The sequence below is a fragment of the Chiloscyllium plagiosum genome, chromosome 9, assembly GCF_004010195.1.
Source record: "Chiloscyllium plagiosum isolate BGI_BamShark_2017 chromosome 9, ASM401019v2, whole genome shotgun sequence".
NCBI classification, from domain to species: Eukaryota; Metazoa; Chordata; class Chondrichthyes; order Orectolobiformes; family Hemiscylliidae; genus Chiloscyllium; species Chiloscyllium plagiosum.
The window spans coordinates 36,498,961-36,516,056 of record NC_057718.1 but is presented as its reverse complement, the minus strand read 5'-3'; the positions used below and the strand labels follow the sequence as shown (position 1 = coordinate 36,516,056).

The 17,096-nt window shown below is 38.1% G+C and overlaps 1 protein-coding gene across 6 annotated transcripts in view; it reads left to right on the top strand.

Moving 5' to 3' along the window:
* The window catches only part of LOC122552779 (echinoderm microtubule-associated protein-like 4), a 299,840-nt gene extending 282,750 nt beyond the window's left edge, over positions 1-17,090 (top strand). For all 6 annotated transcript variants that reach the window (XM_043695706.1, XM_043695703.1, XM_043695705.1 and 3 more), the window contains 3 exons: positions 2,828-2,926; positions 9,932-10,062; positions 15,363-17,090. In XM_043695706.1, the coding sequence (XP_043551641.1) occupies positions 2,828-2,926; positions 9,932-10,062; positions 15,363-15,581 (449 nt within the window). In that variant the 3' untranslated portion in view covers positions 15,582-17,090. The remainder of the gene's footprint in view (positions 1-2,827; positions 2,927-9,931; positions 10,063-15,362) is intronic.
* The last annotated feature ends 6 nt before the right edge of the window (positions 17,091-17,096 follow it).

The following is a 17,096-nucleotide window of genomic DNA, read 5'->3' as shown; positions in this document are numbered from 1 at the left end:
TGATCCTGCATCTTCTGCATTATACACAGAAATATCCGCCATTGTTCCTCCACTGTCATCCCTGCTAAGGTATTGCACCATTGAACTTTGGCCAGCTCCTCCCTCATAGCTCCATAGTTTCCTTTATTCAAGAGAAATATTGTCACTTCCCTTTATTCAACAGAAATATTGTCACTTGTAATGTGGCAACCCTCCAAATTGAATGTAACACGCCTAACCAAACCCTTGTGAAGCTGTGACATGACATCCTGACTCTTGTACTCAATTCTGATAATGTGTTGGTGGAAAAGCGCAGCAGGTCAGGCAGCATCCAAGGAACAGGAGAATCGAAGTTTCGGGCATATGCCCTTCTTCAGGAATCGTCCCAAAACGTCGATTCTCCTGTTCCTTGGATGGTGCCTGACCTGCGCTTTTCCAGCAACACATTTTCAGCTCTGATCTCCAGCATCTGCAGTCCTCACTTTCTTCTCTTGTACTCAATTCCCTGACCAATGAAGGCAAACATCTTCATTGGCCACGCAAGTAGATAGGGTGGTACTTTGAGAGCTAGAGACTTGAACCCCAAGATCCCTTTGTACGATCAGTTCTGCTATAATGCAGTAGTTCAGTTCTCGTGCAATCCCATGTTGTAAAAAAACTGTGTAATATCAGTAGCATTTAAATTCTTGAGGCCAGAATCGCGTTATAATCAATGCATGTTTTAAATGTTCATGCTTTAGAAACACTGTCCCCAATTCATCAGTCGCGTTATAGCAAATTTGTGCGAACAAAACACTCGATATAGCAGAATGACCTGTATGCCAACACTATTCAGGATCTTACCGTTAACTGTATACTTTTCCTTAACATTTGATCTCCCAAAGTGCAGCACCTCACACTCACTTGGATTAAGCACCATCTGCCAGTTCTCTGCCCACATATGTAACATCTCCTGCTGTATCCTTTGACAATCTTGTATGCTATCCGCACTCCACCGATCTTTGTAACATCTGCAAACTTACTAATCCACGCATCTACATTTTCGTCCAAGTCATTTGTATATATCACAAACAGCAGAGATCCCAATACAGATCCGTGTGGAATACCCTAGTCATGAACCTCTAACGAGAAAAACACTCTTCCACCACTACCATCTGCCTTCTATGGACAAGCCAATTCTGAATCCATGTGGCCAAATCACTATGGATCCAATGCATCTTATTTTCTGAATGAACCTACCATGAGGCACTTTGTCAAAAGCCTTATTAAAATCCATGTAGACACCATCCACTGGTCTCCACTCATCTTTTGTCTCCTTCTCAAAAAAAATGCAACTAAGTCTGTAAGATATGATCTGTCCTGCACAAAGCCATGCTGACTTCCTAATTAGGTTATGCTTTTCCAAATGAACATAAATCGTATCCAAGAATTCTCTCCAGTAGCTTCCAAACCACCAATATGAGATTCACTGGTCTGTAGTTTCCTAGATTATCCCTACTTCCCTTCTTGAACAGAGGAGCTACGTTAGCTACTTGCCAATCCTACAGGACTTCTCGAGAAGCTAGCAAGGAAACAAAGATCTTGGTCAAGACCCCAGCAATCTCCTCTTTTGCCTCCTTCAATAATCTGGAGTAGAGATATCTGGGGACTTATCCACCTTCATGTTCTTCAAGAGACCCAGCACCGCTTGCTTCTCGATGTCAAAATGTTCTAACGTCTTAGCATGCTTAACACAAATCTCACTATCCTCTATATCCTTCTGGGTGAATACCAACATAAAGTACTCATTCAGAATCTTGGCCACATCGTCTGCCATGGCATCTTAAGTATTGTTTCTCCCCCGCACTGCATCACTGCTTGAACAAAACAACTAAGGAAATTAACTCGTGTAATTCATTATTAAAAGTGCAGGAGCTCCTTCACACAGTCTTTGGTTTAAAAACTGTTCCTTTCCCATTTTGGTCATCAATCCAAAATAGAGATCATTAAAAAGTTGTGGTCTTTATATTTTGGGCTTATAGAATCTTGATAAGCCTGAGTTGCTTTTATATTAGGCTGATTCTTCCTTAATGTCGTGTTAAGCTGGAAATTACCACCAAACCAACTTTCATTAAGAGATAATTTAAGTAAACTTAGAAATTTGGTCTGAAGATGACGAATCTGAATTAGCATGAGTTTTAGTGACAGTGAGAAAAATGTAGGGTGTGATCATAGATGATTATTTAGTATTTAGGTCAAACACTCTACCTCTTGGTTGTGAATTTATAATAGTTATATTTAACTCCGTCTATATGATTGTCCAAGTATATTTTGAATTTATTCTGTAATTTAGAAAAAAGTAGTAAATATGCAATTTATCAAAAATAAATGGGTGTTTCTGTAATGCCTATGTCTGATCTAAATTTTAATTGTTCCTTCTTAATCTTTGCACAATAGCATCCCTTCAGAAGAAAGTTGGACAGCATTTGGCAGTCATTAAGCATAAGAGTGGAAATGGAGAGGGATCTTTGAATTTTACGATTAAGTAAACTTTGGAGAATCATTCCATTGGCATAACTGATGGGATGAAAAATAACATTGATATAAAAAGATTTAAAGATAAAAATGCAAATTTATTCACTTTGTGTTGATGAATATTTCACTTGTTCTTATCCGGTGTTTTAGTTCAGGGGTATTCCAAAATGGATGCAGAGGAGTTCACATTTTCTTTCTTAATTTCAAAATGGCTACTACAGGGTGGGTGTATGAATCAAAAATAAAACTCCAAATATAAAAAAAGACTATTGAAAGTTTAATAATATTGCAAGAAAAATGTGTTTTGACTAATCTAAAGGCATTATGTTTTTAGGGGATATTCAAAATGGCTGCAAGCTGATCCGAAACCGCTCCGAATGTAGAGATATGGAATGGTATACATATACGTGTGTTCTGGGCTTTCATGTTTTTGGTAGGTAGTTGCATCACTACATACTATTTGGGATTTTATTGCATCTGTAATTCATATGCAATTCATACAATAATAATATAAAGTATAATAATTCCTAGTTTGTGTTTTAAGTCTGTTTAAAACACCATATAATGTTGAAGGGATACATAAAAAATTTCATCTGAAGTATGTTATTATGGAAAGTATTTGAGCAGGGGTCTTGGGGTCATGGTTTAATATGTAATTCTGAGCAATTTCAGCCAGGACATTGGTTTTGCAGTGCAAAATACAGAAAAATGAGCAGAATCTTATTGGTCCTGAGCAACATGAGCTATGGCGAGATTTGTGAAGGTTCAGCTGAGACATCTCACAAGTCCTATCTTGACATTGGGAGCATCTGGTTGCATCTTTTCTGCATTTGCTGAGCGTCAAGATAAGATTCTCGCGAAGCATGGCAAATTGCCAAATAAGGCAGATTCAATCGTGTTAAATGCCTTATTAATGCTGCAACTCACCTCATTTAATATTTAGCTTAATATTTTACCCAGCATCCAAAACAAGCGTGATATCAGGAATTCTTGGCATGGAAGTCAGAGTGGGTGTCTGCCAACTTCTGGTTGCAATCCAATCTCCGTTTTGCTTAGCACCAAGCAGCATTTCTGGGGGTGATCCATGATTGACGTTGTGCTAACACCTCATCCACAGACTTTGGCATCTAACAACCCCTCAACCATTATGGCACCTCTAATCCACTTACAGGCTACTTAGGAAGCACAGATTTGCATTGCAGGGTGCACCAGCAACTAGTATTGAAAAGTTGTGACAAGGACACTTTCCATGCCCAGACAAGCATCCGGCTCAATGACTGCACCATGTTGCACCTCAGGGCTATTTGCTTGCTATCCTAGTGCTCGCTCACACAGTGCTACTGCACAGCCCCCTAACTGACGTAGAGCGCAGATACAATGCTGCCTTTGCTTTGACTAGGTATGTAGTGCCGCTGAAAATATACGTCCTCAGCTTAGACCTGTGTGGGGAGGGATGCTTCAGAATAGTCCAACAAGGTGTGCCTCATTAGCCTGGCATGCTATGCTGTGCACAATTGGGGCAAACAATGTAACGGTCTGGCAGATGCTGAGGAACTGGGAGAATGGGGACAGTTGTTTTCTGAGGACAAGGATGAGGACACTGGAAGGGAGGACGTTCTCTTTGTGTGTGCTAGAGTTCAGCTGTGTGGGGGACTTACAAGCTAAACGGGAATTGACTGACAGCCAGTTCCTGTAGATGAGCATCCAATCACCATGGATTATAAAATATTTGATAGTCACGATGTCGGCATTTCATTTGCATTGCTGAGGCAACCTGCCCCCTCTATTTGTTTTGTTTGAGTTCACTTTTTGTTGCTGGCAGTAAATAAAAGCTGATGTTTGAGTTGTCAAAGTGTTTCCCTGTATGTGATGTTGACCTTCTGAACAATGGCAAGATACAGGTCAGCATGGGCATTGGGGACAAAGTAGCGATTCTTTCTAATTTTCATACTGGCTGTGTGGACCTCTGGCTTCTGAGCAACTTCCAATACCAGAAGTCAATGCCACGATTGCCAGGCCAACACCAATCACACAGTATGAATCATGCAGCTTAGAATGAATATTGGTGGCTTGGTTGGTTAAACAGCAACTACGGTGAAAGAATGGAGCTGTATATGTGAGGGAGTGTCAGCCATGGCAGCTATGTGTCATGAGCAGAGTGGCATTTTGGCTACTGTGCCATTATGTTGCCAGTGAGGGTCATTTACTGTCAAGGTGCACAGTGGCCCTTCAAAGATGTCGCAGGACAATAAATGCTTGCTGTTTAAGATATCCATGACTGGTGAGTTGTTCCAGGAAATGCATGTGGTAAGATGAGGAAGGAATCAGACAAAAGAGATTATGGAGACAGGTTAGGCAATTAATGAGGTGGTTTGATAAGATGTGGCAAGAAATCTCACTAGGCCTGTTGTCAAAAATCCCTTACAAAACAGTCTGTGATTTTTCACCTAAAAATCATGAGGTTCAGTGCATTGTACTAACAAAAGAATCGGTAGAGGACTGTTCTTTAATCTTTGGTTCGTGCTAGAAGGTTTAAAACGTTGTCATGCTTATTTCACTTGTTGTCTTATTTTGAAACATTAAATATGTTTTTATATTTTAGGTAGTGAATAATTCCGCAATTAAAAGCTTTGATAAAAATAATTGCAAATAATATCAAATGCTGTTCAACTATTGCCACCTTCTGGCTCAAAATAACATTACCTCCTTTTGGTATTGGTAAATGTTCATCTAAGTCACTCCGATCATGGATATAAATTATTATTTGGTGTCCAAAACGATCTTATCAAATATGAGTGTGTTAACAAATGTTATTCCGGGAGTGTGTGAAAATCAGAAACTCTGCAATGTGTGCCTTATGCAGTTATGATTAATCACCTTCTTCTGAGTTGCTTCACGTAAACTGACAGTATGTTAAACTTATGAATAAATTCCTTACTCATGTAATTTGTTTTCTTCAAAAAAATGCATTATGTTATTGTAAACTGAAGATTTGCCAAGGAATAATGGGTTAGTGCAATTTGCTGAAGACTTAAAATGTCAGACAGATTATACGCGTTTGCCTATTCTGGTGAAACATTTGGGTCCCAATTGACGTAGCAATTAACATGCTTTAAATTTATTATAACATTAAGACTCTTTCAACCATTATGTAAGTACGGGTGATACACCATTTTTAGTAAATGTCTCTTAATGTCTTGTGACTTCTGCATTCTGCATAAGCATAACTCAAGCCAGCTTTCGATTAGAGCTTGAATCGTGAAACAATTGCAGTGTTTGCTCGTTTGTGTTAAATGTTTGACAAAATCAGTGTTTTTTGAATTGCTTAGAACAGAATCAGTTTGAATATTACCATCTTTATTTACAAAAGTTACTTTTTGTTTTTATTATAAAATAAATGTGATGCTTTTTTAAAGCCAAAATTTCTCACTGACAACCTGTGTTTAACTCACATTTTTATTTGTTAATAAATAACTTGCCAATTATTGAAATGATTGAAGACAGTACTATATGATAATCCAAACTGGAAAAATATAACCCTGGATTAGTTTTCAATTCTGTCACTTCACAAGAAAAACCTGTTGATTGAACCTAGTCATATTTAACAGGGAATTTTTCTATCTTCTCCTAAAACGTACTGTAAAATTAGAATAATATTGGTTACCAGAATAACTTGTACCAAATCTGCTGTTAATTTTGTTGGCATGAATGTTTTTTGGAGGGAAATACTCAATTACTGTAATGAAATGGAGATCAAATATTATCTTGGTAAATTATTAACTATTTTTGTTTTAAAATGTTTTTAATATTTTCAGTACTATTCAGTCAATAATTTGGATTGGAGGTGGAACAATTGCAAACAGCAAGGAGCTTTGCATGGATATTTGTAAATATTCGTGGGAAAAAAATCAAGTCACCAGGAATGTGGAGTCTTAGAAGAACATCAGAAATAGGCACAAAAGTAGACTAAGCACACCAGGTCAGGCAACATCCAACGCCCCTCCCCCAAGTCCCTCCTCCCTACCTTTTATCTTAGCCTGCTGGACACACTTTCCTCATTCCTGAAGAAGGGCTTATGCCTGAAACGTCGATTCTCCTGTTCCTTGGATGCTGCCTGACGTGCTGCGCTTTTCCAGCAACACATTTTCAGCTCTGATCTCCAGCATCTGCAGACCTCACTTTCTCACAAAAGTAGACTATGCGCATGCTCTGCTCTTCTATACAATTAAGGCTGAGCTGCTATCTTATATCCACTTTCCCATCTATTCTGCATATTCCTTGATTTGATGGAACATACACAAACTCTCAAGTAAAACTATTCCAAAGTTTTACAACACTCTAAAGTGAAGAAATTTTTCCTTATCTTGGTTCTAAGCAACACTGCACCTCTGTACCACAGATTTCTCAATCAAGGGAAACAACGTGTGTACCTGTCGTGCCCCTTCAGAATTTTGTTTTTTGCTGAGATTACCTTTCATTGTATTAAACTTCAGAGTATGAACCCAAGTTACTCAATGTTTTAGCATAGCACAAGCTCTCATTCCTAGGAAGCAAGGTAGCGACCCTACATTACCACCTCCTGAGGCAAGTGTTTCATTTGGTCAAGGAGACCAAAGCTGTATACAGTTCTCCAAGATGTGCTGTCAATGAAGCACTATACAACTGTAGCAAGAGCTCCTTACTCATTTCCCCAATCCCCTTGCATTGAAGACTGACATGCTGTTGGCCTTATTGTATACTGTGCATCCAAACTAACTTGCTGTGGTCCTTGAATGAGTGTGCCAGAGTCTCTATCTTTCAGTAAATGTTTCATGCCTCTTTTTTTTAAAAAAGAACTGCTACCTGCCATTTTGTTGCCCTTTCATTAACATATCTCTTTGCAAACTTCTCATCTGCATTTTCACCTACAATGTCATTGGGTTCAGTACTCTTGGACTTTCCATCTATAAGTTGCATAAATCTAAGACCACAACTCTAAACTTTACAGAACACTCGTATTTTCAGCCTGTCAACTTGTAAATAGTCCATTTAACCATATTCCTTCCTTTGTCTGTTAACCACTTCTTCATGTTTGTACATTAGCCTAAACTCCATGCACACTAACACCTTGCATTGCTACTACTGTCAGTGTGATTTTTGTGTAGGGCCAGCAACCGTTTTATGACCAGGATACACCTCAGCTCTTTGCTTGCTGTCTTCGTGTTCACATTTATTTGGATGTTCACTGCATCTCTGATTTGTAAAGTCTTTTTGCACTTTGCCTCATTCAGATCTTAAAGATTCACAGGTACTTCCCTCTTGCACAAACACAAAGCCAGGCAGTTCATCATGGTTGTCACCATTGATCAGGGAAGGGAATGGACATATTACTATATGGCACCATGATACATCAATGTCATGGCTACAGCGTGTGCCATTAACATAGCAAACACACTGCATTTGCTTTAGGCAAATAGCCATGTGCCAAAGCTAAGGGTAATAATCCTCAGTTAAGTCAAGGGGACTATCAATCACTTCAGTCAGTCAAGGGCAGTATCCTATCTGTCCAGGGGCTTGGACAGTAAGCCACTTGAAGTTGTCATGGTCAGGGATTTCTTATCACTACAATCCAGGGATTGGGCTATGGCCAGTCCCCCAGATCTAGTACAACCAATCTGGAGATTAATAGTAAGTCAGAAGGAGAGCTGCACAGGGAGCAGTCAGGAGTCTGGTTGCTCATGAGTTGAAGCTGTTCTTCTAAGTTGATCAGAGATTGGGTTGTCATCAGTCTAGTGGGACTGCTTATGGAAGGTTACAGTTATAAGGGACCATTCCTTCAGTGTCCCTGGGTCAGAATCTTTTTACTCCTTTTATAATAGCATTGTGTTTCTAACTATCTCAAATCAACGGCACTTGTTCAGGAAAGCATCTCCCATCACTTTCTCAAAGGCAACTAGAGACGGCCAATGACTGACACAGTCTGCATTGCATGAAAAAATAAACAAAATGATAGCTGATCAGACAGATGATGTAAAATAGCAAAGCATTCATAAACGTGAAATGGTATTTGCAGTTGATGGCATCTGTGCCACCTACGCGCTCTAGAAGTATTTTCCTTTTTGTTTCCCTTCTACGACGTGTACACTGGTTATCCACGGCAGCAAATGACCTGATGCAAAGCTGAGCTTTAAATATGGCACCGGCAGCATGAATCCCAGAAGGTCCTGACAGTGCCAAGTTCTTCTTGCAAGTGTGGTGCCATAAAGGGGCATGGTATCTACATAATGATGTGAGCAGTGTAAAACTGATTTTTTGAAAAACTTAGAGTGCATAAAGAGAAATCCTGCTTAAAAATTGCTGAAATTTTCACCTGTCTGATATTTCATAAAATTCACCGTGCTTTTGAATTGTAGCATATTGTTTCAGATGAGCAGATTTATAAATTGTAACAGCACAGGAACAAGTTGGATGCACATTTTTATGTTTCAAGCTAGTGTCTAATTTTATTTTTAAATAAGTTATTTAAGGATCCTGCTTTAACAGTGGTTTACAGCAGAAAGTTACAACTACCACCACCCAAGGTTTGTTTAATTACACTGATATTGTTTGCACCAGCAATTCAATTTATTACCTTGTAATTGCTCCTCAGGACTCATCTCCTTTTAATTGATATGTTAAAAAGCAATTACAAAACACATGAAGTCATTCTTCAGTTAGCCATAAAGGAAGTCATTAGCAACATGTATTGATTTATTTAAGTCATACTGTTTGAACTAAGTTATTTCACATCACACTAAGGATTGGCTATGACCTATAACCATTGTAATTGTAAACAATATTTAACATTGCATATAAAAGGTATCCAGTTATATTTTTTAAAACTTTTGAGTTCAACAATTTCATAAACTCAATTTCAAAAGAACAAATCTTAAAATTGTTGATATGCTGTGAAGATTTGTATTGGAAAGTCATAACTGTTCTTTAAAAAAAAAATTATGTTTGTAATTTTTTTCTTTTTATTCCTAAGCGTGAAAACACAGTATCATATAGTACAGCTACCTTCCAAAGAAAACAGTACATGAGGTGTTGTGTTTAGCAATTCATTGGTGGTTGCGGAAATACAAAACAGAGTTGAAGCCAACAGAACTTAGCCTTCTACCAGCTTCACCCACCCCTCAATAAGTTTAAATATTGCAATTTCTTTAGTAGAATGCATAATATGGTGATAGTATTTAACATAGAATTCTCTACTTATTCTTGAGATGTTGGGCTTGTAACATTTTTGTTAATAGAGACAGTGATAATTTCTGCAAGATAACCTTTGGAAAACTAATGCTACTTTGTGACTCAAGAATTCATTGGTTCCCATGTTTGCTTTCTATACATCAGATAGATCAGTACTCAATTTTTAAAAGAACAACTCTCTTTGAGCATGATGCATGTTTTTCATTCCTTGCAGGAGTATGGCCTGAAGGTTCGGATGGAACAGATATTAATGCACTTTGCAGATCTCACAGCAAAAAAGTGGTGGCTGTTGCTGACGATTTCTGCAAAGTTCATATCTTTCAGTACCCTATTTCTAAACCTAAGGTAAATTATGATTTTATTTATTCTATATTTTTACTAAACTAAAGGCTACAGTGCCCTGGTAAAATCAGACCTTGAATCCAGTAACCAAATTCTGGTCAGTAAATTTAACTCCATATTATTGGTATTTTAACTAAGTACATAATTTTGTTTGTATGTTTTTAAAGAAGATTATATTTTGTTTTCCTTAGTGTTGGATGCATTGTCTGGTTCTTGAGGGTCAGGAACACTGGTGTATGCCATTTCAAACTTGCAGGTTCCCTGACTCAACATCAATGTTAACTTGAAAAATAATTTTGAAGAATTGAACTTCTGACCATAATAGGTGGGAAGTAGTGCTAGTGTGGAGACGAGATTATTTGCAATTTATTATTAACAATTTAGAGTTTTGAATAAAATCACAACTTCTACATTTGCAGGCATCATCTATTTGGAAGGATTAGTTAACCCAGAAGTGGATTGGAACAAATTATGATAAATTAGTACATTTATGAAAAGGACATAAATTAACAAATGAATTTTAGCATAGATAAGTGTGAGATATTTCATTTTGCTCAAAAATTTAGGGGAATTGCATATTACCTTGAAATTAAGAAGCTAAATGGGCCAGAGAAGCAACAGAATCTTGGACAGAGAAAAGTAATTAACTTTATCTTTTAATTGCAAATCAAAAATACCAGAACAAAAGCATACTGAACGTTAGTTTACTTCTAGAGGGATAAATTTGGAAAGTTGAGAAATTGCACTGAGCCTACATTGAATCCTGATTCAATCACACTTGAGAGTGTTATGTATATTTCTGGACACCATATGGAAGATATTAATAATGGTTGGATGGTTGTTTGGGATGCAGTGTGACACCTGACAGCATAGGTTCAATTCCTGTACTGATTCAAGCTACCATGTGGGCTTCTCCTTCTTAACCTCCTCCCCTTGCCTGAGGTGTGGCAATCCTAAGGTTAAACCACCAGAGTGGTCTCTCTCTAACAAGAGAGCACACCTATGGCTCTCTGTGGCTATGACAACTTTACTTTCCATTCTGCAGGTCATAATTGATCTGATTAAGGACTTAACTTGAATATCCTGCCTGTCTTCCACACCTTGATTCTGTCAGAGATTTAAAAAACTGTCCAACTCAACCTTGAATATATTCAAAGACCCAACCTCCACCTGCTGTCTAATGTAGAGAATCTAATCTGTCTCTGAGAGCCCGTATTTTAAAACTGTACTTCCTTAATCTAGATTCCCCTAAGAGGCCGAACATCCTCTTAGAATCATTAATCATCTTTATTTCAGTCAATTCTTATTCTTCTAAAACCTAAAGAGTACAAGGTGAAGTTTTCCTCATGAGGCACTCTGTCATCCCAGGAATGAACATAGTGAACTTTGTCTCAACCATCTCCAGTGCAAGTACAAACTACACCCCTGTTAGTAAGAAAAGCAACACTGTGAGGACTCCATCAATTCCCTGAACAGTTGTAGCAATGTTAAACTGTTTTATTCTTCATCTCCCTAAAATAAAAACTAATGTTCTATTTATCTTCCAAATTACATGCTATATATGCGAGTTAGTTTGTTGTGATTTGTGTCCAAGGGGGCCGGTGCTGGCAGGTGGGACTAGATTGGGTTGGGATATATGGTCGGTATGGACGGGTTGGACAAAGGGTCTGTTTCCATGCTGTACATCTCTATGACTCTATGACTGCCTGATCCTCTGTGCAGCAATATTCTCCACTTAAATCATGTAATTTTTTTATTCTTCTCAACAACGTGGACAATCTCACATTTTCCCACATTGTACTCTATTGTCAATACTTGCTTTCCCACTTATCTTTGTATCATCAGAAAACCTGGTTATAATATGCCCACTCCCTTTATGCTAGCCTTTAATATAGGTTGGAAATATTTGAGGCTCCAGGACTGATCTCTGGTATTTTACTTACAGTTTGCCAATCTGAAAATGATCATTTATTACAACTCTATTCCACTCCATCTTATTTCTTATCCCCTCCTCCAACTACCCCACTTTGTTTTGACTTTCTGAGCAAAGATCATTTCTCTCAAATTTATTGACCTCATCCTTTACTATCAGAGCCACCCACAGCCTTTAACTCCAACATTTCCAGGAAGTCTCAAACCACTTGAAAATGCAGTTCCCAAATTTGGACATCTAGCAAAAATGTCTCTGTAATACTTACTATATTGTACTCATTATTTCTATTTGTTATCAATTCATTCATCATCTTTGAATGCTTGCAACATTCATAAATAATCTTTTCATACCTTTTTTTACATTTTTGACATACTCTGAATTCTAATTGGTATGTTTATACACGTTTATACACTTCCTGACACGTTTATACACTTCCTGACACGTTCTTCCTATATTTCTTCATATTGCTACCATACACTATTGCCTCGTTAACTTTCTAAACCTTGCCTTGATTGAACCCTCTTCCATCCTATCCCCATCACTCTTTAGCTTGAAGCCCTTCTACAGCTCTGGTTATGTGATTCATCAAGATGCAACAAAAAAGACTTACAAGGACGCTATCAGCAATTACTACTTGCATTTGAAGGGAAGATTCAACTGCTTTGGACTAGAGACTGAAGAAGGCTGAGGGTTAATCCAGTATAGGTGTCGAAAAAGATTTTGGAATTATATAGCATTGAAGGAGATCATTTGGCCCATTTTCAAAGTGCCCCTATGAGACTTTCCTTTTGCAGTTCGTATTTTCAAAAGATTTTCCTTTTTGAAAGTTATGGGTGAAGGCTGGCTGAATAAGGGGGTGGGAGGATTTTAAAACTCAAATTGTAGCAGCCTCTGCTTGAGGTCTTTATATTTGGGCAAATGGAATGTTTCCCAATAGGTCTCTATAATAATGCAAATAAACTCATGCTTCAGAAACTCACTCACATTGTGATATTTTTTGGATGCCTGTCTAACTTTAAAAGGAAAAGTATTACTCAACTCTACATTTTCTAGCCATTTCTACCTGAGCAGTGTACTGATTATGGCCCTTGATATTCAATGGCATTACCATTGCCAAATCATCCACTGACAATATCCTGGGAGTTACCATTGACCAAAAACGGAACTGGAACAGACGTGTAAATTTAGGAGATACAACAGCAGGTCAGAGGCCAGGAATTCTGCAGTAACTCACCACTTGACTCCCCAAAGCCTGTCCTCCATCTACAAGGCAGGGGTGAAATATAGTACTCCATAATTGCCTGAATAGTGAAATTCTAACATTCAGAGAGCTTGACACCAATCCAAGACAAAGCAGCCCACTTGATTAGCACCATAACCTCAAATGTCTACTCCCTCTCTCATGATCGTTCAGTAATAGTAGTGTGTATCATCTAGAAAAACAATGGCAGAAGCATAAAAGCACCAACAGCTGCAAGTTCCTTCCGAGCCACTCACCATCCTAACGTGGAAACATTCTCACTATATTCCTTCAGTGTTGCTCAGTCAAACCCTGGAACCTCCTCCTTAACAGCACTGTGTGCGCCTGCAGTGGTTCAAGAAGGCTTCTCACCACTACCCTCTCAATGACCGTTATAAAAGCTGTCCCAACCAGCAAATCCCACCTGCTCCAAGTGAATAAAAAGTCCTTGACTAGTTGTTCAGTACATATCTCAGCAAAATCCAGTTTTTAAAATGTGTGATATTTGTGGTTGTTTAATGGCAGACTGTGGAACTGAAAGTTGTAGTACTGTGCATCAGAGGGTGTTTTTACTTGGTGTGAATGTATATCTTTTTATCCACAAATTGCTGGCTACTTATAAGAAATAGGAACAGGTGTAGGTAATATGGCCCCTCAAGCCTGTTCTGCCATTCAATACAATTATGATAGATCTTCTGCCTGTTTTCACTTGCCTGTTCATTCCCCATATTACTTGATTCTTTGAGTTTAAAACTCTATTTCAGCCTCTAATATTCACAACCCTCCATTCTTATAAGGAAGCAGAGTTTCCACTTCTGGGGAAGAGCAAAACTAGAGTCACTTAATATTAGTGAGTCCCCAAGGAATCAAACACAAGTCAGAGGAAATGACAAAATTGAAATACTGCAGCTTGAAAAGAGAACTGCCTACTGACAAATCAAAATGTTAGATTCAAGCTCTAAATTTAATCTGAGCAAACTGTAAGTGTCTTTATAAACTGAACGCTAAGTGCAAAAGTAGTCACATTGTTTATACAATTTTCCTTTAAAAATCTGGATGTCTGATATTAGTTGTTGTTCTTCTGCTTTTCCACTTTTAACCCAAAAAATTATTGTCATTTCTTTTTAAGCAAGACAATTTTCAGAAACCATTTGCAAAATGTATTTCCACCTCTCTGCTGTTCCTAACTATTCCTGGGAATTGTCTGACCGTTTATTCATCTCTATATTTGAACCAGCCCATGCTTTTGAATACAACACTGGATCCCTTTCTTTTGCACCAGAATCCACACCTGTTTAGTATAAGAAATAAATCTTTAGGGCAAAAATCTTCTTCTCTCTGACGTGTTGGTCTATCCTGGGGTCACAACTCCCATTTTCTACCTTCCTGCTCCACTCTCCATTGAGACTTTGAATACCCAATTATGGACTACATTCAGCCCTCAGTTTATTGCCTCTTGAATAAAACCAGCTACATGTCATGTTGTTGCCATGTGGCATTTACCCCAGTGGCAGCTTTTCAGGCAGGTTGGACTGAGACGGACCTGTGTCTCTTGATCAAAGGCAATTAGTGCTTGCTCAAAAGCCTGGCCAACAAAAAAGAAGCATTCCTGCTGGGGACAGCCCTGTCATCACAATTCCAACCCAAGAATCACTCTATTCCCCCACTTCATTTAACTTGCCCTGGGATGATTGAACTGTTATTTTACCAGCCGCCATAGCTTCCCCATTGCTGTTGCTGAGTGCAAAAACCGACAGATTTCAGTTAGTCAGCTGTGCTCTTTATGTGGGATTTTGATTCTTGGCTAAGGCCCAGCCGTTGTCTCACCACTGCCTGATTGGTGTGCAGTTCACTGGGTGTTCCCTATAAAAAGTAGCATGGGTCTCTCACCATCTCTTTAGGATCCATACCCCTCAACAAGAATCCACCCTAATTACCATTGTGCTGGCTAATATGTACGGTTATATTACTTTCTTGAAAGCCTCTATATTAGCTGTTAAATTATAGAAAATAAATATTATTTTCCTCTTGTTTATTCTGTTATCTTTCAATTACAACCTGCCTGAGCATTTGTAAATCCAGCTTTCATCCTTCCATTTATGAAATCTTTCTCTTGTGATGTGCTTCCAGGCTCCAAGTCATGTTTACAGTGCACACAGTAGTCATGTGACCAATGTTAGCTTCACCTACAATGATGGTCACTTGATTTCAACGGGTGGAAAAGACACCAGCATCATACAGTGGAGAGTGACCGAGAAGACACCACTTCCTTCAAATGGAAGCAACCTTGAGCAGAATGCTCCATCTTCTCCAACAGACGGTCCAACGGAAAACTCGCCAGTGTCTTAAAGCATCAAAACAAAATAGGAGATTCTTGGCTTATTTGATGAGGAGTAGTGGCTGGGTATAGTGAATGGGGCTGTTGGATTTGTTTAATTCTGCTCTAATCTTCCATTGCAAGGATGGAAAAGGCATCACTTGTAAGTGTCAAGTGACTAATGACTGGCTAAAGTTCTTCTTGGGAAGAAATTGCAACAGTTAAAGTAGATTTTAGTGAAATGATTAAATAAAGTCAGAAGTTACAGACTGTAAATACTGGAAAAAAGACACTTCTGTGGTTGGGATATGCTGAAATGAGTCTGCTTTGTAATATAAAGCATTTTTTCAAATTGAACTTAAATAATTGCATAACAAACAAGGTTAACTGTTAACTTCAGTCAAAATTAACTGTCATTTTATCAGGCCTGTTTGTGGCCAAGAATTGTGAATGAGATTGACTCTCAGAGTCATCTGGTAAACCACGACTGCCATGAGCATGGCACTGCCTTCTTGAATATTAAATATGCAATGTCTTCACATCACTAGTGTCTGGTGGTCACGTAGACATTTTTGTGATCTCTGATTTGAAGTAGGCTTGCTTACTTTTGTCAGATGAATTGAAACTATACCTCGTAAAGTGATCTCAAGTCTACACGCATCTTCTGATTGTATATTTTTTAATTTAAAAATAATTTCCTGTAGTAAATGGGTATTAGGAACAATTAAATCATCCAAAATAAAATCAATCATTAAATAATTCTAGGATTTGGTAAAATATATACTGTCTTTTTTTTTGGTGTTCTTTCCTCATTGGGTGAAGTTCGACAAGTTGATACCACATTTGTATTTTATACTGTATCATGGTGCACAGTTGCTATGTATTAAATCTGGTCGTGGTCAGCCGTGGTATAACGTGGTACTTAAAGTACACTATCAGGATATCAGAGTATAGATCCGTTTCGGTTTTTATTTCTGGGGAGGGTTTCCTTTTTTTTTAGACCTGGGAAATTGTTTAAACTGTAGATTCACTTTGTACTTGCTATACAAGAGGGGGAAAACACTCACTGACAATATGCAAGGGGAAGTGTCCAAATGAACTTATTTATACTTTGATTTGCATTGATTAAGTTACATCTTATGTTTGATACGTTGATCCAATGCTTTAGGATTAATGAGAAGTTATGGTTAGTGATTCTAGATTTTGTTAAGTGTGCTTAAGTCTTAAGTGTGAAATCAAGTGTTTACCAGATCGTGCCATTCCAAAGTGGATCAGAACTGTCATTCCCTTTGAATCTGTACTCAGGATTATCTCATTACCAGGCATCCAACAATTATGTTGCTGATCTAGAGAAAGTGCCTACACGGGCTCTAAAAACATGTAGAGTGAGCTCTTTTATTGTATAATAGGTGCTATCTGGGGATGCTATTGACATACAAGAGCCTTACAGCTACCAACTAACAGTATAACAGCCATTGAATCGATGCATCGGTCTGCAATAACTTATGGAATTTAAAGTGGGAAATATTTTGCTGTATTAAAAAAAA